Genomic DNA, 23,710 nt, shown 5'->3' on the forward strand with positions numbered 1-23,710 from the left:
CAAATTAGTGGTGATGCGAAATCCTTACTCTGCTCATACTAAAAAAAAGTGTCTGGAAAAGAAGTATAGGGTCCCTGACACGGCCCCTAAAAGCCTCAGAGGCCATACAACACCAGACTCAGTAGTCTCGGCTGCGAGGAAGAGGTCTTCGAACCCATCATCCTCTTGCTCGGTCCCACCTGACCAATAGGGAAAGAAGCTGGATGCAGCTGGTAAACACATTGCTTCTCCTGCAGCGTGTACGGTCAATGCCGCCAACTAGCTATCCTTGCACTCTACAACAGGGAGCTCTGGTACAAGTTGGCCCACATTCTCGATTTCCTGCCAAACGACAAAAAGAGGAGGCATGGCCATTTTTCATGAGGGCGAAGTGCCGTCGGACCATGCGATAACTGTCGCCCTAGACATTGCCGACTCTGGCTTCAGACAAATGGGGAAATGGTATCGCCTTACGCTGCCAAAGGATGTGTCAACATGCCTTTCGACAGGAAGAATCTATTCGGCAAGGTAGTGGACGAATCTCTCCTAGCCATTAAAACGGACACTCTGGTGCACTCTATGGGCTTAGTTCAGCAGAGTAAGCAGTCCGTTCACTCCCCAGGGGGCAAGCTCCCTCGGACATCAAAGGTTCTCAGCCCATCCAACCACCAGCCCTCCCGCTCCACTATGCAGGAAGCATATTGAGGCTGTTCCCAGGCCTACAGAAGGGGTGCCTAGCATCACTGTCCACAAGCTATTAGCAAAGCCAAAGGAAGCCTGACCAGGCCCAGATCCTGAGCCCTCACCTCAGTAGCCCAATGGGAGGCCTGCTATCGCAATTTGTTGACAAGTGGTGCAACATCCCCACAGACAAATGGGTGCTCGCATCATTGTGCAAGGTCACACTGTGGAATTCCAGGAACAATGCCCTTGCATTCATTGCGTGTCAAGACAGAAGCTGCACGGCACCCAACTCCTCAAGAAAGTTCAGGCTATGCTAAAAAAAAGGGCCATAGAACCTGTGCCTCTGGGACTTCGGGTATATTCCAGAAACGTTCTGGTTTGCAAGAAGTCTGACACGTGGTGACCCATCCTAGACTTACAATGCCTCAACACATTCCTGAGATCCCAAGAATACAGGATGGTTACTCTACAGCACATGCTGAGCCAGCTGGAAGAGGGAGATTTCCTAGCAACACTAGATCTGGAAGACTACATTTCCATATCCCCAGTCATCCAAAACATCAGAAGTTTCTAGGGTATGCTTCACTTTGGCCTCAAATCAGCTCCGAGGGTTTTCACAAAGTGCTTGGCCCCGGCGACAGCATTCCTTCACTGTATGTTAGTATATATCTACCCCTACCTTGATGATTGGATGGTCCGGTCCCTTTCTCACGCCCTGGCGGCGCGACGTACAGCGGAGACGGTCTACACTCTAACCTTTCGGGGATTCTCTATAAACAATTTAAAGTCCTGCGTGGTAACATCACAAGACACACTGTTCTTGGGGGGCCCGACTCAACACCGTATCGTGCCTGGTGACCCCATCGGAGGAAAGCATAGGGACCAGCCTAGGTAAAGTCCAACTGCTGTTTTCGACCAGCGTTGCTACAGTCTGGCCCATCAAATCCCTGTTGGGGATGATGTCCTCGCGCATCCAACTGGTCCCTCATTGCAGATGGCAGATGAGACTGCTACAGGAGTTCCTGGATGCTAGGTGGAAGCAGATCTCCGGCTCATGTAGCGATAGGAGAGCCCTCAATCGAGCGTTCTGTCAAGCCCTACACTGCTGGTCCATTTGCCCTCACATGTCGCAGGGAGCTCCCTTCAGAATCCCTGCGCATCAGGAGACAGTCACGACGGACGCCTCACTGGAAGGTTTGGGCACCCACACGGGCCAACTATATGAAAGAGGCCTATGACTCTTGGATGAGAAGGTATTGCATATCAACGTACTGGAACTGAGGGCAGTTTTCTGGGCACTCAAGTCTTTCAAGCCTCGGCTTTTGGGAAAGGTGGTCCGGGTCTTCACGGGCAACACAACCATGTATTACATCAAGATGTAGGGCGCGACGAGGTCCCTGTCCTCTCTCTGGAGGCCCAAAACTTGTGGCGCTGAACCATGGCTCACTGGATGTTTCTAGTCCTGTTCCACCTGGTAGGCGATCAAAACACCATTGCGGACACTCTCAGCAGGGAGCTGCCGTCCTGCCACGAGTGGGAGCTCCAGCAAGCTCAAGTCTCTCAGATCTTAGGTGAGTGGGTCCAGCCTCAGATCGACCCGTTTGCGACAGCAGCCATTTCCATGTACCAGTGATTTGCCAGCAGGTATCCTCAGGCAAGGAGTCTGGGGAACGCCTTCCTGTGGGAAGGCCTATTCCTTTTTACGAATTCCCGCCAATTCCGCTGCTCCTATGTGTGATCAGCAGACTCAAACTATCCTCCTGCAAGATGATCCTCATTGCACCGGCGTGACTGAGACAGATCTGGTACCCGGACCTTCTTCAGCTGTCAGTGGTTCCGGCCATCAAGCTGCCGCCTCTTCCAGGCCTGCTATCCAGGGAAGGAGGGGCAATCCTGCACCACGACCCAGCGTCCCTGAACCTGTTGGCCTGGCTCCTGCAGCCTTATAATTTGGGCATTTCTTACTGCCGTGGCTATGCAAGAAAATCCTAGCCAGGGCTCCTACTACACTTGCATGCTACAAACACAAGTGGAAGCGCTTTATTGTGTGGTGCCAGTCCATGAAGATCTCTCCACAGCGCATCACACCGCTGCAACTTCTTCCTTACCTGCTCCCGCTGACTAAGGCCGGCCTTGCACACGTGTCCATCAAGGTGCAATTTGCCGCAATCTCCCCGCAATCTCCCAGTAATCCAGAGTTCCTTGCAAGCTCTCCCTGTGGTCTCACAGGCTCATGAAGGAACACTTAAGAACATTCCCGCTGGTGAAGGCTCCTGCCCTGGCATAGGAGTTGAATGTGATCATGTCAAAACTGATGGGTCCTCCGTTTCAGCCTATACATTGGACATCTTTGAAGTTACTCTCCTGAAAGACAGCGTTCCTAGTGGCGATCACCTCGACCAAGCGTGTTGGAGGAATCCAGGCTCTATCCTTTAAGGCTCCATATTTGTCTTTCCACCAATCCAAGGTAGTTCTACAAACTCATCCGTCCTTTATGCCTAAGTCTGACTTTCATCTAAAGGAGTCTTTGGTCTTACCAGTCTTTTTCGCAAACCCTTCTATGCCTACTGAAAGGTCCTTGCACTCATTGGACGTGTTGCGTGCCTTGAAAATGTATGTGGCATGCACTAAAGATTTTTGAAACACTTCTCAGCTTTTCGTCAATTTTGGACCTGTGGGGCATGCAGAGGCCTTATCGAACGTTTCCATCTCCAGGTGGCTTTCCGGCTGTATCATGCATTGCCATCAATTGGCCGACAGACCATTGCCAGGCGGGCCGAAAGCACACTACACCAGAGCCATTGCTTCGACTACTGCTGGATAGCTGAAGGGGTGCTTCATGCAGGTTTACCCACACCTTCACAAGGTTTTACTGTGTCAGTAGGGTTTCCACGGAGGAGTCTTGTATCGGCCATGCTGTGCTTTGCAACCTGTTTGCATGAGGGGGAGTCTTTCCCACGGGTAAATGTATTGCTCCTGTGGTTGTGCAAGTGTACTGCTGTGTAATTGTATTCATAGCATGTGAATGCATGTAAGTCCCCATGCTGGAGAAGGTACATGTTACTTACCTGTTACATGTTCTCCAGCATGGGCTTTACATGGATTCACATGCAAACCCTCCCTCCTTCCACTCTCCGCCTCTTCTTGGTTCCACTTTACGTGTGCAACCAAATATTAAAATGGCCACCAGGGGTAGATGCAATGAATCCTGCAAAGTCCTCACAGAAACCCTGCTAAAATCTCCTCCCAGCTATTACCTTATCCTGACTCCGAGATGGTAATAGCTGGGTAGATCACCTGGGAGGAGAAGGCCCCCAAGGGCATAGGAGGGTTCCTCTATGAGAGACAAAGTAGGGTGAGATATTCATGTTGCCAGGATACCTAATGGCTTGGTGTCAGAGTAAGGCTCCCCTTTCCTAAAATACCCAAAGTGTTAATGATGAAGACCCTTATGCTCAGCATAAGAATGATTTGTATAACGAGCAAATAATCAATACCATAATTTCTGACGATTATGGTTCACCTTTGGATATAAGATGTAGAACAAAGAACCAAACAGTATTTCCTTTAAATTCATCTCTGAAAGGTACTTTAATAAAACCTTTAAACTGAATAAATTGAATAAAGATAAAATAACTCAAGACATTAGGGACGTTAAGTCCCATAATTCTTTAAGTACTGGGATGAGGCAGAGGAGCTCAGAGTTGCAAAATTCTAATGGGCCAGCTGATGGCTCTAATGACCCATACCTGAGCAGGGCTTTTGACTACTTAAGGCCCCCTCAGGTGCAGGCCAAGAGAACTCGCCAGCCGTGTGAGCAGCAGAAGCAGAGAGAAGACGCCGGGACCACCAGTGCTTTTCTAGAGCATTGCGGCCCTGAGAGAGTCATAAAGAGTGTGGCCTTTAGGTGCAGAGATCATGCTGTGGGAAGCGGTGTGGAGGCTGACGTCCCGCGGGAGAGAGGAGCTCTCCCAATTTTGTGTAGTGCTTCGGTAGCGGGCAGGCACTAGAGTGAGTGAGGAGTGAAGCAGACTCCCTGCACAGATGGATGCGCGAGCACTGGAGGTGTGACCGGAGCAGTCAGGCATTCAAATCCAAATATGAGAAGGAGAAGCTGAACCAGCAGTGGGTCGGAAGGAAGCGCACAGGAAGACCAGTGAGTTTGCCTATGCGAGGTGACCCAGGGGCACTCTCTGACAGACCTTTGTCTGGAAATAGACGTTTTGAATATCAAACTAATGAATTAAAGTACTTTTGGAATAATTCGTAAATTAAGAGAAATGTGAACCCGAAAGATTATATTCATTGTTGCCAAAGTAAAAAGAGGGCAATACTTGAGCAAGGGAACCAGCATTGCCTAAACCAAAGAGAGGCAATAAGAAATAAAAGAGAAACCTGTTTCCCTAGAGAAAGAAAACGAAATCAGATATCTTAACAGCTGTTAATAGATGGAACCGAAGAAATACAAATGTGGCAAGAAAGAAACCCTTATTGTAATCATTATCACGGGGGAGAGCAACTGTACCTGCACTGCGTGTGACAAACAAGTCGGAGGAACAAATGCCATTAATGAGCGTTATGTCCTTTTGAAAAAGCTATAAATCTCAATGTTGTTGAAGACCTTTATGAAGTTTGAAGTATACCTCACCACTTAGTAGTGGTAGAAATGTTATCCTGGCAGGCGAGTATACCAGGAAAGGGACTTCTTAGTGGTTAGGCCTGGCAGGTTAATGAACCCAGAAGAATACATTGAAATACTGCATTGTGGTTGAAAGTTGTGATGGAAAGTGGCAAGGCCACTATAATGTGATGATTTGAACTATGATAAAAACTCATCTTGGCAAAATCTTATTGTGTATGAAGAGAGAGATCTTGAACAATCAAAGAATAGGACGATACGTCTTTTGGGTTTGCTGAAGCAGAAAATTATGAACACTTTGAACAGTCAACCTCGAAAATAACTTTTTGTTGCATTTAATTCAAGTGCCAATTGGAAAGCTTGTGGAGTGAAGAGAACTTTGTGTTATGCTTTCAAACAGACTTTGGATATTGAAAAGAACTTTCTTGACTTGAACATTGATTTCAGAATCCTGATTTATTCCTGGGGAAGTGGGAACTGACCCAGATTACAAGGAGCCTTGGTTATACAGCTCTTGTTTACAAATCATTATTATATTGTTGAGTTTGAACAGCCATCTAATACCTGTATGTTTTGTATTGCGTATATGTGTGATGGACATTTTTACAGTGTGTTCCTTTAGTCTTAGTTTTATAGGTAGGGATTTCCTCGTTAAGTTAGGGAAAGTGAGGTGTTTTTCTCATCCTCATTATTTAAATAAAGATGGATATTTGTGAGAAAACTCCTCAACTTGTCTGCCTCGCATTTCTCTCATATAGAGCTAAGGAGGCCCTATGTCATTGACTGGGACAGAATGACCCAAAAGGATAGTAATAGGCTATGTACGCGACAAGCATGGTTTTCTTTTAGCTTAAGGCTATACTGCTTTGTATTACTGAGGATTCCCAGCCTGATGAACAGGTAATATTCATAGCATGTGAATACATGTAAGACCCATGCTGGAGAACAAGAGTTACAGGTAATTTGTACCTTCCAATCAGTGTTTACGAATAGCAATGAAGATCCCAAGCTGAAGAAGGAATATTTACTTGTATTCCTGTTCTCCATGTGGGTCTGTATTGAATTCATAAACAACCATCTGTTAGGGAGAATTCTCAATTCTGTGCCAATTCCTGTGCTTATTACTTTCAACCTTGGAGAACCCCAGCACTTTTGCTGGACTTTAGGACTTTTTAATTTCAACCCTGGAGAGAGGGAGCCCTTTTCTCACTCTCATGTATTTTGACCTGATTTGGATTGTGCTTCCTTTGTTTTTGGAGTCTGATCTACTTTTGTATGGTGACACACAGCACCTTCCTTTAGATTTCTCATAAGGTTTAAATACCTTTCCTTGTGTGAACTACTGTTTCCAAGAATAGTACAGTGAAATTGACTTTACTTATCTTTTCTCTTTGTAGGCCAGCACACCCCATTTTATGTGGAGGGCTGAGGGATTACCTAGTAGCCCCTTTTCCTACCTACTCATGTAACATTTTTTATGTTACCCTCGATACTTTAAATGACTGGTGACAGTGGTTTAATTTTCCTACCATTGTGCTTTTCTACTGCAGACTGAATCCTCAGCTGCAGTACAGCACCCATGGGTGACCATTGTGTCAAAATGGACTGGTCTACTTTTTTTGCCATTTCTTGTTTGTGAGGTCTATCTTGGGTTCTACTCTGCGTGCCAAACCAGGTTAGAACCCTTTGTTAATTTTTCCTTTGCTGGGCTTCAGTCCTCATTGGCTGGCTGGCTGTCCTTCCAAGACATCCACCCTGCTGTTTGAGTGACAGCTAGGCTGTGTATGAATGGGAGAAACCTGCTTAAAAGGCGAGGCTTCTTGGACTGAAGACAGTCGACGACTGGGAAGAAAAACCTGACGAAGATGTTAGGGAGAATTCCCTGTTAAGGCTAATTTCCCCAGCCTAGTAAGCCCCCCAGCAGCTTTGCTGGATTTTTGGGGTTTATTTTTTTCTCCTGCTAAGAGTGAGACTCTTTTTCTCCCACTCTTAGGCATGATTTGAGAATGTCCTTTGACTTTGTAATGTGTTTTATGAGCTATGGGGTCTTTTACTCCATAGAGTTTCATGTGTTTTTGGTAAGTGTGTTACACAGCACCCTCAGTGCAGTAACACGGGTGTCATAGTGACCCCCAAACATAAACCCCATACCCTGGGACTGACTACTGTATCCCAGGGCATGTAAAGTCACCATTGACTTTACTAGTCTTAAATTGTGAACAGAACCAGCACAAACCATCATATTGTGGAAGTACTGGTAGGGGTAATTAGATTGCCCCTCTGTCTGTTTTTCGAGGGGGCACTGTGCAGTCCCACCTCGTCAAGTTTCTGGCTGGTGGCAGTGGTTACCACGCGAAATATTCCACTGGAATATTTCCTATGGGATTTTCCATTCATTTTAAACGCACCACTTTTTTGGTACAATGTTAAAGATATCGCTGGGTTATTTATTTAATATTTATTCCCCGGTTGGGTCTTTTTGCCAGGACTCTATTTTAAAATGGCGTTTGTGTTGGCCTCTGTAACTCCAACCCAAGTCGAGCCCTTTGTTCCACTATTGGCGGGCTTCTGCACAGAAGCCTCCAAAAGTGGTGCCACTCTGTCTGGGTCTACAGGATGTGTGGGAGGGGGGGGAAATAGGCACCCTGGACTGAGTTGCCTCGGCAACTCAAGTCACACTCTTGTGTGATTGGACCAGTGGTGAGCCGCCCGGCTCACCACTTAGCATGTTTGAGTGACAGCTAGGACTGATGAATGGGGGTTTTCTGCATAAAAGCAGGGCTTTGGGGACTGGAACTTCAGAAGTCGCCACAGGACCTAAAGAATACGAAGAGGGAGAAGCTGAGCCAACCTGCAACAACGACACCACCGGTGGAGCCCTGCTGAACCGACTCACCACTTCCCAACGACAGAAGATCTTCATCCTGGAGAGTCTTCTTCCTTTGAACTGGTAGGGTTAACCAGTTTGCCCTCTTTTCGCCTTCCTGGATCGTCTCGTGGTCGAATCACCCGTGCCAAGAACCCCGGCGGCCGGATAGCCACGCTTCACAACTACCGCGAATAAAAGGGTAGTACCTTTTAACCGGGAAACTCTGCGGCTGGTTTCTTCCCTGGCAGTGCAACGACCTCCTGCTTTCCTCCACGCCGAGATCTTCTCTTCCTCTGGACGAAGCACCCACTTGCGCCCGCTGCCAGGAACAACTGCCCCTGCTGGAGCTTTCTCACCATTTCAAGTACTGTATCCCGCCTGGTCTCCCTTGCAACAGACTGTTCAAGGTGTCCCGTAAATCCTTGAGACTCTATCCTGGGGTGACCTGGGACCTGTTAACTAACTTTTCTGAACTGATCCAACTCCTTTTGAACTATCTGCAAAGACTTTTAAAGTGTACTTCAACCGTGTGATCTTGGGCACATTCAGCCTTGCTCTCTCCAAGAGTGGGCCTGGCCTATGAACTTTCTTGCTCTATAGTAGACTCTGCCTTTCTTGACTTGCTGTGGTTCTTTTAAAAGTGTTGGTTTTGTGTGCTTTTCTAATTCTGCCTTTTCCCTCCCTTTTTAAATAATTATTGGAGTGCCATCTTGGTTAAGTGCTCACCTCTGTATTTGATAATAAGTGGTGTTCTTTTCCTAAGACTTATCGAATAATTAATCAGGGAGGTGTATATATTCCTAATGACTGTGTTTGAACTTGCTTGACATATTAGTGCCAGTGTATTTTTACAAGTGTGTTTTTAAATAAATAAATATATACTTTTATACCAAAGCTCTGGTCAGTGTTTGCTTCTGCTACTGTATTTTTGTACCTAATGTGTATACTCTATATACTGCCTACCTCTTCTTGAGAGAAGTCTGACTGCTCAGCCACAGCTACCAGGTAAATCTGGGTGGTACAGACTGCTACCAATTGTGTTTACTGCCAACACCTGTAGTCTTAAACTTTTTTGCAGTGGTCCCTAAGGGAACTGCACAGGTTTCTGCCTAACAGAAGAAACTGCGAACGAAGCTTGCTGCATCCTCCTGGACCATTGAACTGCCCAGTGAAGCCCTGCTGCTGTGCTGAAACTCCTTTTTCGAGGGGATTGGGTCCTCCAAAGTATTCCATATCTATGACAGGTAATCTCCACAGCTGTGCTGCTTTGGAAAATCTTTGGCGTCTGCGTCCTGCGTCGCCAAAGACGACCTCTGACGGCCGACGTCACCCGATGTTATAAGTAGGACGCACGACGCCCATAGCCTATGTTCTGTTTTTTCCGTGAACGTGTTCACTTCGTGAATCTCGGTACGCCTCGACTCGTTGGAGTTTGCTGTTTTCTATTCTCGGTTCGTTGAACCTGTTCAGTTGTTGTGAAGACCTGCTTGTGGCGATGTCTTTCTCGTCTTCGACCCCGCGTCCGGGCTGCAAGAACTGCGGGGACTGTGGGTCCAAGATGTCGGTCACAGACTCGCACGACGCCTGCCTCTGGTGCCTCGGGGAGGCCCACGATACGGACGACTGTGTCGACTGCCAGTCGCTCACGGCAAAGGCCTTGCGGGAACGCAAGAAGAAGCTGTTGGTAGGGCAGGTGTCTAAGCCCCGGAAGTCGAGGTCTGCGGGGCTTTCGACGGATGACTCGAGGGGTGACTCTCCGCGTCATCGTCGGAGGTCCGGTGGGTCTCCTTCCAGGAGTCCGTCTCGCCACTCCTCTGCCTCTTCGAGGCATTCCAGGAAGCGTCGGCATAGGTCGCCTTCCCCGTCCTCTTCCGAGGACTCCGCCCATCGGCGGGTCGCTTATCCCTCCATGCAAGCGACACCGGAGGAATGGGCTTCCTTCGGGAAGCAGATGCCAGCGATTCTGGAATCGCAGGGTACCGGTCCGTCCGCGCCTCTGAGTGGGGTCGGTTGGCACCGGTCGAGAGACACCGCTCATACGCCTCCGGGCTCGAGTGGTCGGCACGGCTCGCAGGAGAGGTCCGGCTCGGACAAGGGTAGCCATTCTCGCCATGCCCATGCCAGGTCCCGGTCCTCGACGCGCTCGAGACCGTGTGATCCTGTGCCGTCTTCGAAGAAGATGTCGACGCCTGGGGCGCCAAGGTCGTCGACTATTTCTCTCGAGGCTCCGCCTCCGAGGGGGTTGTCGGTGCCTAGGTTGTCAAGAGACACGCTCGGAGCTCCAGCTTCGAGGACTGTGTCGACGGTGCTGGTGGCGCTGCAGATGACGTCGACGCCGATTCGCTCGGCGCCGACTCGTTCGGCGCCCTGGACGCCATTTCTGCTGGCGCCGACTCGTTCGGTGCCCTCGACGCCTTTCGAGGCGGTGGTGTCAGAGGGGCCCCGTGGCACGGGGTTTGCCCCTAGAAAGGCTATGGCTAAGGTCCGGCTCTTTGGTCCGCAGAGGTCTTCCTCTCCCCGCCTGGAGTACATTTCAGAGGGTGATGAAGGCTCTGATGGCGGCCTGGTTCCGGTTACGGTTCCAGATGACCTTATCTCGGGCCATAGCCAGTTTGATGACCTGAGGCAGTTGCTGCATGATGCCAGTGGACTGGACACCTCTCCGGAGGTGGTGTTTTGTCGGCCGGAGCCTGGCGCTCATGCCGATTCTTCATATTGGCGCCTTATGTCTCGGGTTACCGAGTACTTGGGTTGGTCAGCTCCCCTAGGGGAGTTCGTTCAGGATGATCTCACAGACATCCTTGATCTCGGTCCACCCACTGACCCGGTTTTGCCTTTTCATATGGCTCTGCAGAGAAGGGTGGCGGTGGCTTGGACTGCTCCGGAGAGTCTCCCGGCAGTGGGCAAGTCTTTGTCGCGAAAATACCGCCCAGCCAGTAGCGACCCCTGCTACTTGTCTAGGCACCCCACCCCGGAGAGTTTGGTGGTGCAGGCGGCTACGGCCCCGGCAAAGCAGGCGTCGTATCCTACCATCCCTCCGGATAGGGACGACAAACGTTTTGACGGCTGGGCGAAGAAAGTGTTTTCTTCAGGGGGTATGGCGCTTCAGGCGGCCAACTCCATATGTGCCTTGTCTCGTTTCACACACACACACACTGTGGAACTGTGTTGCATTAGCGGCTGATCATATTCCCGAAGGGGACGAACGGGTTGGTTTCCTTGCTATGGTTCAGGATGGCAAGGATGCTATGTGTGAGGCCGTTCAGTCGGGTTTGGACTTGGCGGATTGTATCAGCCGGTCCATGGCGGCGAGCACCGTAATGCGCAGGTTTGCGTGGTTGCGGAAGTCTGGGTTCGCTCCTGATGTGCAGTCTCGGCTCCTCAACATGCCTTTTGACGGTGAACACCTTTTTGGCAGCAAGGCTGACGTGAGCCTTGAGAGGTTGCAGACCTCCAAAGCTGCAGCAAAATTGTTGGGCGCTGAAGTTCACCAACCTCCGCGTTTTCGTCCTAGGGGACAGCAATGGAGGGGAGGTTCCTTTCGCTATTACTCATCCTTCAGTAAAGCGAGAGGAGCTAGTAGTCAAGGAGGCCATCGTAAGAGTGCCAGAGGTGGAAACAAAGGTACTTGAGGTGCCAAGGCCGCTCGGGCAGTTACCTCTTTGCCCTCAGGCAACGCCGCAGCCGCTACCACTCAGTCATGAGGCCAGGTCCCATGGTTCGCCGGTTGGGGGAAGGCTGGCGCAGCATCTTGTAGAGTGGCAAGCCATTACTTCGGATGTGTGGGTTCTGGAGATCATAACCCACGGTTACTGTCCTCCTTTTCGGCAGAGGCCTCACGACAATCCACCAGGGAACCTCTTTGAAGAGTCCGGATCCGCTCCTTGCGCAGGAAATTCAAGCCCTGCTCGAGAAAGGCGCCATAGAACTGGTGCCTGTAGCGGAGAGGAACAAGGGATGGTATTCCCCTTATTTTTTGATTTCGAAGAAAGACGGGGGATTGAGACACACATCATGGACTTGCGCGGTTTGAACAAACTCCTCAGGAAGGACAAGTTCAAGATAGTGACTCTTTCTCAAGTCCTCCAGGCCCTTCAACTTCAGGACTGGTTGGTGTCTCTCAACCTCAAGGATGCTTACTTCCATGTGCCGATCCATCCCAAGCACAAAAAGTACCTGAGGTTCGCGGTTGGCGACTCGCACTTTCCGTTTCTGGTCCTGCCGTTCGGATTGACCTCCGCCTCGAGGGTTTTCACCAACCTCATGGTGGTGGTGGCAGCGCATCTCAGGAAAGGGGGGATTCACGTCTACCCCTACCTGGACGATTGGTTGATCAGCGGGAGCTCTCCCGAGGAAGTCCTGGATCATCTGTCCGTCACCTGCCACTCCCTTCAGAGGCTGGGCTTCTCCCTCAATTTAAAGAAGTCCCATTTGACACCAACGCAGCGGCTCCAGTACATCGGAGCAGTGCTCGACACGTCCCTGGGGCAGTGTTTTCCTCCTCAGGTGAGGGCTCTTCACATTCAGCAGATGTTGCACAAGTTTCAGTTTGCCCAGAATTTCCCAGCTCGTCTGCGGATGAGATCTTTGCAGTGGGCACTCAAGCTCCAGTGGTCTCAGTCCTCCGGCAGGCTGTTGGGACCTGTTCAGTTGCCACCCTCGGTAGCCCGGGACCTTCTGTGGTGGGCCGTCGAGGGCATTCTGATGAAGGGTGCCCCATTTTGGCTGCCCTGGCCGGAGGTGACGATTGTGACGGACGCATCCCTCACGGGATGGGGAGCTCATGCCAACGAGTTGACAGTCAGCGGTCGTTTGTCTCCATTGGAGTCCAGACTCCATATCAATCTGTTGGAGCTGAGGGCCGTCAGGCTAGCCCTGAAGGCTTTTCTGCCGACTGTTTGCGGGAAGAGTGTCCTGATTCTAACGGACAACACGGTGGCCATGCACTACCTCAACAAAAAGGGGGGGGGGCAGGGTCACTTCCGCTGAGCAAGGGAGGCGATGCAGCTCGAGTTCTGGCCCATCCAGCAGGAAGTTTCGATCTCGGCGGTTCATCTGGCCAGAGACGACAACGAGACGGCGGACGCTCTGAGCAGGCAGAGCACAATCTCTCACGAGTGGGAGCTGGCTCAAGAGATTCTCCTGGAGATCTTCGCCCTTTGGGGGACCCCTCAAGTGGATCTCTTTGCCTCCTGTGTCAACCGGAAGTGCGAGAGGTTTTGCTCGCAGGAATTTCCTCCAAAAGGAGCCTTAGGAGACGCGTTTGTGGTGGAGTGGTCATTCCCACTGCTGTACGCGTTTCCTCCAGTCCCCGTCATCCCGCAAGTGCTGCAGAGGTTACGGAGGTTCGGTTCCCGGATGATCCTCATTGCTCCGGCGTGGGCCCAGAGGACGTGGTACCCGGACCTTCTAGACTTGTCCATCTGCCCTCCACGTCGTCTTCCCTACTGAGACGATCTGCTCTCACGGGAGGGGAGTCAGGTTCTCCATCCAGAGGTCAGAACCCTCAATCTTCACGCTTGGCTTCCGAAAGGTTGAGGAATAAGGATTGGGACCTCCATGAAGACGTGATGGAGGTGTTGCTCTCGGCCAGGCGGCCGGCAACAAAGTCTCTGTACCGTTGGAGAAAGTTCTGCGACTGGTGCAGAGTTTTCAGAATGTGGATCCTTTTGAATGCGACATTCCCATGGTTTTGTCTTTTTTGCTTTCTTTGGCCCACAGGGGGTTGCAAGTGGGGACCATTAAAGGTTACCTGGCGGCGCTGTCCATATTTAAGCGCTCGTCTGAAGAGTGTTCCTATTTTAAGATTCCTTTAATTTCGCAGTTTTTGAAAGGGCTCACTAATGTGTTCCCTCCGTCACCTTTTTTGGTGCCAGGTTTGGATTTGAACCTTGTTCTTAAGTTTCTTATGGGTGCTCTGTTTGAGCCTTTACATTCTTGCCCTTTGAGGCTGTTGACTCTGAAAACTGTGTTTTTGGTTGCGGTTACTTCCGCTCGCAGAGTGAGTGAGTTACAGGCACTTTCAGTTAAGCCACCCTTCACTGTTTTTCATAAGGACAGGGTTGTCCTTAGAGTTCGTCCTTCTTTTCTTCCGAAGGTGGTTTCGGATTTTCATTTGGGCCAGAAGGTTGTTCTTCCGACGTTCTATCCTCCTCCACATCCTGGTAAGGAAGAGGAGAGGCTCCATAGGCTTAATCCTCGGAGAGCATTGAGCTTTTATATTTCGCGCATGTCTCGGGTCAGAGTGGACGATCAACTTTTCATTGGTTACGCTGAAAAGCTTTGGGACAAGCTGTGACGAAACAGACTTTGTCTTGTTGGATTATTTTAGCTATCTCCGAGTGTTACCGCTTGGCGGGTAAGAACCCTCCGGATGGCTTGCGGGCCCATTCTACCAGAGGAGTGGCTGCGTCTACTGCCCTGCAGAGGGGAGTTCCTATTCGTCAAATCTGTGATGCAGCCACCTGGGCTTCAGTACATACTTTTGTACGTCACTATTCCCTTGATTCCATCAGAGGGCAAGATCTGGCCTTTGGCAAGGCAGTTCTCTATTCCGCAATTTGATTGGGCATGCTAAATTTGTATTCTAAATTCTTTCCCACCTCCTTGCTTGGTACTGCTTTGGGAGTCTGTCATAGATATGGAATACGTCGGAGGACCCAATCCCCTCGAATTAAAGTTACTTTCTTACCTGGTAACGTTCTTTCGATGGGATGGTACGACGACGTATTCCATATCGCTCACTCCCTGCCTTCCCCGCTGCAAAATTTCTTTTGCGATTGCAGCTTGCTTTCCGCAAGGCCTTGTGTGTCTTTCTGGCAGAAAACTGGTGGCACATGTTCTGGGAAAAAACTATAACTGAGGCTATGGGCGTTGTGCGTCCTACTTATCACATCGGGTGACGTCGGCCGTTGGAGGAGGTCCTTGGGGACGGCGCATCGACGCAGGACGCAGACACCAAAGATTTTCCGAAGCAGCACAGCTGTGGACATTACCTGTCATAGATATGGAATACGTCGTCGGACCATCCCATCGAAAGAACGTTACCAGGTAAGAAAGTAACTTGTTCTTCTAATCAACAAGAAAAGCTCTGGAGAGGAAAACTTCTTCCCTTGGGTTAGTGGGACCAACAAAGCCCAAGATGAACTTTGCTGGAAGACCTTCCCCCGACTGACTGTACTTCTTTGCTGCTACAGGAACTGAGTGCCAAGGGTCGAGAAATCAGTAGTCTAGTCTAGTGCAACGTCTGTAAGCTGACCAAAAGCTCCAGGAGTCTCCTGAGGACCCCCTCGAAGCATGACGACCCAAGCTCAAGTCCCCTCCCCAGAGAACAGGACTCAAGGAGTGAGAGGTGCCCAACCGGTGTCCAAGATCTATGGTGGTGCTGTTTACCGAGCGCTGAAACAGCAAAGTGCCGCTGATCTGAAAAGAGCCTGTAGCTGCCGCCGACCATCGAATTGCTGCTGCAGGAGTCCCCAGGCGTCGTCCCTCTTGTCCCAACGACTGAGGCCCAGGAACACAGTATCTGCATCGCTGCAACCAGACACCAGCCAGCTGGACCCTCTTCTAACCAAAGGTACTGTTCTGACTTTGGGGTACTTGCCTCATGTCTATAGCTTGCTTGTCTCAGTTGAGTCTTTGAGTAGCTGCTTTTCTAGAGCTGATCTCCGCTCTAACTTTCACAAGCGTAAGAGCTTGTGACCCTACAGTGATTTTTCTTCAACAAACTCTCTAACTGTGTGCAAGTCTTTTACTATCTAAGAAGTGCCTCAGCTCCATATACTTTGCTCCAATTGACTTTGGCTGTCCTGGCTCCCTGCAGACTCTTCTAGTCCACTTGACTTTGATATTTACTGTCCCTCATAGGTGATACATTGGTTTTAACTAATTATTGCTGGGAAATGTTTTTATCTAGACTTCATTGGAAGATTTAAAGTGCTCACATGCTCTGAGAACCTGTTTAACCTTTTTCCTTCCTTTAACCTTTCCTTTCTGCTAACCTCATAATCTACCAAAGTATACAGGTGATCTATAAATGCCACTACGTCCTAGTTAGTGAAGTCACCTCACAGTGTAGGAAGTGTGTATGAAGCATCTCTAAAGAGTATCTACTTTCTTTGAATTGATTCTGGAAAAGTATTTTGAAGTGTATTTTTATTGTAGCACATTGCATTTTTTAAAGAATACTTATTTAAAAATAACTGTTAATTATTTTAACTAAAAAACTAAGTGTTATTTGGATACTTGTATTGGTGGATTTCATTGCTACAACTCTACAGCTCACATTTACCCCTCTTGGGAAGTCTGGCTGTTCAGTCACACTACCAACTTGTGTAGCACAGACCTATACCAATAGGCAGGTTACCTAATACCAAGAGGACAAGGGTTGTGTAGTCTCCCACAGGGTTCCTACATCAATTCGTGCCTAACACCATCCCACACCCGTGCTCCAGAAATGGTTGGTTTAAGGCTGAGTGAATGGAAAAAATAACATCTATAGCATTGTCAATCTCCCTGTACTATCTTAAAAAGAATGTAGTTCAACTACTAGTGCATTGTTTGATGGCCGATTTGCACTCTGAGAACTTAAAGGGGCAGGTTTTGTTTACATTCTTAGTTAAATTTGCATAGCTCTATGCAAAGGTGCTGGGAAAATCAGTTTTAATGGGCTGCTTTTCTTTTATGCAGTGTTAATTGTCTACAAAAGGTTTTCGTACCAGATCTGCATTAATTGTCTTATATATTGGTTATTTAATTTCCCATTATAATGAGTTTTCTCTCCAGTGTTAGTGTTCCGGGATTCAATATCCTCTGTGTCTTCAATGAAGATACAGAGGATGAAGAACTGGATTACAAGTAAGTAACTATTCCTTCCTCATTTGAACTCTTGGACTGATTTAGACTGCGCAGAACCATTAGCCCTGCTTCTCACAGCCTTCGTCAATGCCTCACTCTCCTCGGGAATCGTCCCCCCATCCCTCAAAGAATCGTGGGTTCGCCCGCTGCTAATAAATAAATAAATCCCTTAATCCTGACCTACTGAATAACTATAGACCCGTAACCACGGTTCAGTTTTTGCACGAGATATTAGACAAGGCGGCATACCTCCAGATTCAACACTTTCTTGAAGACAACAACATCCTGGGTAAGAGGCAATCGGGTTTCCGGCCACGCCACGGTACAGAGACTGCCCTACTTTATCTGAAAATTCAGATAAAGCAAACCATGTATAAAGGGAAACCAGCTTTTCTCCTGCCCTAGATCTATCTTCAGCCTTCGATCTTGTAGATCACAAGATTCTCTGTAGACACCTCAAGGATGTGGCCCATTTCTCCCAACAAGCCACGTCCTGGATCACCTCCTTCCTTGAAGACACACATGAGAGTATTCTCTGACTAGGTGTATGGATGGCAGCCAATGGTCTGTGCCTAACCGGACACAAGACCGAAATATTACAAGTAGGTCCTAAACAAATGCTCGACAAACTGGATAGTAAATACACATCATTCAACATCAACAATATGACTATCACCGCCGTGGCGGCAGCCAAAACTCTAGAAATATACATACACTCCATGCTCTCTGTCATGACAAGTTAGCACCATCGCCTCATCGGCCGCACTAACAACAAAAATCATAATCTCTGTCAAACCTTACCTGTCATCCAAAAATTGCCTGTCCAAGCCAGAGATACGGTTGGAACCAGGCTTGATTACTGCAATGTCCTGTTCCTAGGCACATCTTCCAAAAACATGAAGAAACTCCAAACCATGCAAAACAACACCCTCGGAGTGGCCCTCAGCATCCCCAAGAGAGAGCATATCTCCCAGGCAAGACGGGACGCCTACTGGCTCCCAGTTAAAGAGCACATTCTCTTTAAAGTCCTCTCAATCACACACTCCTGCCTATCAAACAGCACCTCCCTACCCATCAGAAACCATTCACTGTGCCACCTCTAACCTTCCTAAGAGGGCTCAGCAGTGCAATCAGCTCGAAATCCCATCCTTTAAAAGATCCAAAGCAGGAGGCTCTAGCTTTGCTGTCCTAGCACCGAAGAACTGGACTGCACTTCCCCCCGCACTCAGGAAGGAGACGTCCATCACAGTATTCCTCAAGGCACTTAAAACACAACTCTTTCACTAGCCCGCCACCTTGCCCACCTGTAACTGCCTGACCACTACTCCGCCTACATGCACTATTGCATGATATGACTGCCTTACTACTGTATCACAATATGATATGATTGCCTAACTGTTGTATGATATGATTGCCTCACCATTGTATGCAAACTGTTGTTCACCTAAGCAAGTATTCTGTAACAGCGCCACCATGCCCCAGGGCCGTTGAGCGCTTTATACATTCAAATAAATAAATAAATGTGTCATGCCATGTTGTACAATATCTAGAAGTTAAATCATGTTTCCATTGCTAATGCACTTTGGTTCAGATGCTATACGCGACTTTAATACTCAATAAATGATCAGTGATTATGAAACTATCTTTTTCCAGTTGCAACTTATAAATTCCAATGAACCAGGTGTTATTATGTTCAAGACTGATGTGCTGAAGTGCAGGGTGGCTCTTAACCCTAACACTAATCAGACGCTACAGCTAAAAGTAACACCTGAAAACGCAGGGCAGTGGAAGCCTGAAGAGCTGCAAGTTTTAGAGAAATTCTTTGAAACAAGGGTATGTAATTACATAGTGAGCTTTTAATTACACCGGGAAAATAATTTGTAAATTGATCTTTGCATATTACTATTTTTCAGGTTGCTGGTCCACCATTTAAAGCCAACACGCTAATAGCTTTTACAAAGCTATTGGGAGCACCTACGCATATCCTCAGAGACTGTGTGCACATTATGAAATTAGAATTGGTAAGGATTTCCTTTTCCATACAAGAAAGCTGTACCTATCCTATTGGAATGCACTTCATTAGCAGCATGTATCAATTTTGCCAAGACATAGAACGTAACTACAAGCGAGTGCTGGCCAGCCTGTCCAGAATGCTGTTTTTGTATCTAAGATATCAGGCACTGTCTCGATATCTTTTCACCCATTGCTCACTAAGGATTGTTTGTGCCTTTTTCCATGCTGTCTTACATGTTATGAGGTATGCATTTTAAAGCTGCAGTATTCATGTCCTGCTCTACAATGTAAGAAATTAAATGGGGCTTGCTGCAGTTTGTGTTTCGTCACACTGCAAGTGGTGATGAAACAACTGGTATGTATGTAAGGTTGATAGTGCCTGCACAGTGTCCATACAGTTATTCGGGTATAGCCATATTATCAACAAAGTGCAGTCATGTGCATTGTGTCTTTTCAGTGTGAATTCCAGTAGCCTAGCCTTGTCAAACTGTGGGGCAGCGGGAAACTCTTTCCAAGGTAGACCGGAACCTGTCATGACCCAGGAAGGGAAGGTGGAAATAGAGGGTGATGCCATCCCTATCCCCCAGATCATGTGCCTGCATGCTTGCTTACAGATCTCAAAACCCTTACTTGCTGCGTAGCACAGAGGCTTGCCCGTTTTTTCTATTGTGTTTGCAGACCTACGAGGAGAAATGAAATACCCCCACTGGGAGAGGATTTGCGAGTGGGACATCTTTGGAAGGGGTGATGCTGCACAGAAAGCACAGGCCGCTGAGAGGCATAGTAGAGACAGAATCCATACATAACCCAGCCAAGAACACTGATGTGTAGAGAGGGGGAGAGGCTGCACAGGTACACGTCAGCTGGAGATTCTTTACAGGGCTGCTGCAAAGGACCATGCCAACCCCACCACTTCTCCCATGCCTTTTGAGCCACCAGGGAGCCATACTGGCCCCTCTTAAGGGCCTTATATCCAGCATCCCTGCACGAAAACTGATTCCTCCACGCCATTATACATGTCAGACAACAAGCCCACCGGAAGGCATTGGACAGGACTTAGACCCGTTTTCCCCTGCACATCCATGCCCAGGGAAAATGTGAGCATAGATTGGATAGGGATAGTTGGCCTATCCACGCAAAGGGGAGGGTAAGTAAGTGGAGTTGGGGGTGAAAGACCAAGAGAGGAGGAAGGAAGGAGTAGCAGTTGGTGGAGGAGATTTTCGCAGCAGGTTAGAGAGTTATTGGTTGACGTGAAAGGGGTTCTACGGCTTGAGTGTGTGTGTGTGTGGATATGATTTATTTATATAGCGCCTATACACAATGTGTTTCAAAGCACTTACAATTGAGTAGAACGGGCTAGTGTGAGGAGTGAATGTGAATCAAGTGGTATTGGGTGAAAAAAGGGTTTGTCTAGGGGAAGGGGGGGAGGATACTAGGAGGAGGAGAGTAGTAGTGATATTGGAGGAGATGAGTGTTAGTGGTAGAGGAGAGGAGTGGTAGTGAGAAACCGGAAGATGTCTCGCCCACTAGTCCCCAGAGATCAGTAATCTAGGTGGCAAGGACATGACCATCGCTTTTGGATCCAGTTCCTGGCGGTGGACCATTGCAGGAGGATCACCTGGGTGAGGTGTCTTCGGGGAGAGGGACACTGGATGGTGAGACACAGTATCCCCTTCCCTGTAATACCTTTACCAGGTAGGATACTTTGGAACTCAGTCCCCCCCCCTTTAACAACACTCCACTTTCTCACAGACAGCCTGCTATGAGAGAAAACGGACGAACACCCGAGCCGTATACCTGACGTCTCTCAATACAATGGTAAGGCAATTACAGATCTTCACGCACAACTGACTTCCATAAGTTTGAGCACGAGAGCACACTCTGAGCGAGGAAACAGTTCCAAGATGGCAGTTTAACACAAGGAGAAAGACGGCAAACCCGAAGGGGATCACAAGGAGGGAAGTTCCCTTGATCTTTTCGACAAGACACCATTACTTTCATGAAGCCTCGAGAATAGAAAGTGTAAGACCAGGAAACCCAGCTGAAGAATTCTGTATTGTGTGTTGGAGGTACACAGGGCTCTCCTGTGTCAATTATCAACACAAGGAGAATCATCAGCTGCCGTGGTACTGTCCTTGGCTCCAATAACAAAGCAGCATCAGTGAAATTAACATAGCCGGTGAGTTTGGGGAGACCGATACAAGACCGGTCTGTGTTGAAGCCAAGCAAGCAGCAACATTGTATGGCAATTGTTGGAACGAACATTGGATGAAAAACGTGTGATAACCAACACAAGTGAAGTTGAACTGCAGATGAGTAATCGAACTTTGAAACCAAAATATACGATAAATTTGACAGTGTTCCGCACCGCGTGCATGCTTAATTGAAGGTCTCTGTAAGGTGTCCAGCTGTGAGTTGACAAATGTGAAAGAGTGGCAAAGGATAGTGAATCGAAGTGGTCCTGCAACGAGTCAAGCAAAATCCTGTGCACTATCGAATGTCTTTGATATTGATACAGTAAAGAAAGTTGATGGCAAAGTAGATAAAGTTCGTCTGAGCCCGGCAGAGGGAGATCAATTGAAAGCTTTGTGTTAAACCAAGTTTGTGTTACAATAGATAAATTGGTCCGAGCTTCGCAGAGGGAGGCTGATTGATTTTTTTGTGTTAGAACGGATCTCAGCCCGGCAGACGGCGATCCGGGATGAACCGTTAATCACCTGAGAAACTGGATACATGGAAATCCTACAAAAATTGTGTATGTTAAATACGAACTTGGTGTTAAATTAGATCTGAGCCTGGCGGCGGGGGATACGAGGTGAAGAGTAAATCACCTGAGAGAAGTGTACATAGGAGAATCCTGAAAGAAATGTTATTATTTGTTTGTTGCATCAGACCCTCTGAAAGAAGAGACGTTGAACCGCAAAGAGACTTTGGCACAGAAGGCCATGATGTTGGAGTCTTGAACTGCACGCTCGTCGTTAGAGAAGCCCGAGACTCTGCTAAACTCGAGTGTGCTGACTTATTCCGTGCTGATAACGTGGGGAAGGGAAGCCAACGGCTTGAATATCCTGACATATGATTTCCTGAGCACTTTTCTTTTGCATAACATTGTTTCCCACACTATTTGTATTTAGAGGTAAGGATTTGCAATAGGTGTATTAGTACAGGCCCTTGTGTTAGGCAAAGTTTGAGTGCAGTACTCTTTGGGAACACTACAAACAACTATGACTACAGGTATAGGCAACCCAACCTTTGGTATAAGCTTGTACTACGCAGTTTTGGTAGCGTGTTGAGCAGCCAGGCTTATCTCAAGATGGGAAATGTGAGCTGTAGTGGTGTTACACAAAGATTCACAGTTACAAGTATTCAAATAAAATCTTACACTCACGATTTCTTGCATAAACAATTTATTTATCAGTCAGTTATAAAGCCTTCTTCAGAAGGGAGCAATAGAATAGTAACACACAAATATACGCTAATACTGTACACTCTGAGTTTCTGGATCAGACAAGGCCCTTTTGGGATGGCCCACAGACACAACCTACACCCACAGGTGACTTCAGTAACAAGGGTGCTGGGGACATTAATACCTTACTGTTGGCGTACAGAATACTCTCAATAGTTTGTTAAAGGTAAAGGTTATTAGAACACATGAAATACAAATATTCTTAAGCAGGGCAAATACTTTCAGATAGCACTTAGAAGAGTCATTCAATTCAATAGGCTAAGCCAAAGTCAATAGGCAAAAGTCTTTGTATAGGATGCAGCACTTCAGGTAAGTACATGGAAAAGTCTTTGCACAAGTTCTTAGGAGTCTTTGATCAAAAGAAGAACTGAATGTAGGGCCACAAGCTGATTAGACTTGTGAGTTACAGAGGTTTCAAGCACTTCCACAGTCAGAGGTAAGTTCTCTTAGGCTAGTTTTACCGTACCTTAGTAAAGAAGAAAAGGATGCAGCTGAAGACTTCTGTTCCTGTACAGCTCTGCAGATCTCACTGTTCCTGGGCCTCAGTCGTGGAGACAAGAGGGAGGACTTTGGGAGACTCCTGCACTGTATTGGCACCGTCAAAGCTGGCAACCGGCAAACTTTACTTTCAGTGGCTGTTTCGTGTTTCAGCGCCTTGCGGTACAGCAAATAGCAATAAGCGTGGTTCCTGGCTGTCAAGGTGGACTTTCCTCACATCTGAGGTCCCGCACTCAACTGAGGGGGGTCAGGCTTGGTCAGTCCTCCTTCGTGGGAGTCCGGAGGATCTTCCAAAAGCTTTAGGCCAGTTTACAAGCAACGCACACAATCTGGTTTCCCTCTCCCTGGCTCTACGGTTTCCTGCAGCAACTCTGAGAAAATTCAACCAGCTCCGAGATGGGTGTCCAGGTGGCTTACTTGAGAGTTGATTGGTCCCACCAACTCAAAGGGAGAAGTCGTCCTTGCAGGGCTTCTCTGGCGATGCAAACCTGGTGATTCGGACCTGCACCAGGGCTTCACCAGGCAAACCAATGCTCCAGGAGTTGGAGCAGACTTCCTCTTCAAGCTCTTCTTCGGTTCCTTCGTCCAGTGGTCGACTCTGCCTTCCAAGCCAAGAGACTTGCCTTTTATTCAGTTCTCTCCCATTCATTCCAGCCCAGCTGTCACTCAACCAGCAGGGTTGCTGTCTTTGCCGGACAGTCAGCCA

General features: G+C 48.2%; 1 protein-coding gene across 2 annotated transcripts in view; it reads left to right on the forward strand.

The window, feature by feature from the left end:
* MED14 (mediator complex subunit 14) overlaps nucleotides 1–23,710 on the forward strand; it is a 1,766,813-nt gene that overhangs the window by 1,626,075 nt on the left and 117,028 nt on the right. For both annotated transcript variants that reach the window (XM_069636537.1, XM_069636538.1), the window contains 2 exons: nucleotides 18,681–18,860; nucleotides 18,941–19,048. In XM_069636537.1, the coding sequence (XP_069492638.1) occupies nucleotides 18,681–18,860; nucleotides 18,941–19,048 (288 nt within the window). The remainder of the gene's footprint in view (nucleotides 1–18,680; nucleotides 18,861–18,940; nucleotides 19,049–23,710) is intronic.

Source organism: Ambystoma mexicanum, chromosome 7p (genome assembly GCF_040938575.1).
Source record: "Ambystoma mexicanum isolate Mex_15411 chromosome 7p, UKY_AmexF1_1, whole genome shotgun sequence".
NCBI classification, from domain to species: Eukaryota; Metazoa; Chordata; class Amphibia; order Caudata; family Ambystomatidae; genus Ambystoma; species Ambystoma mexicanum.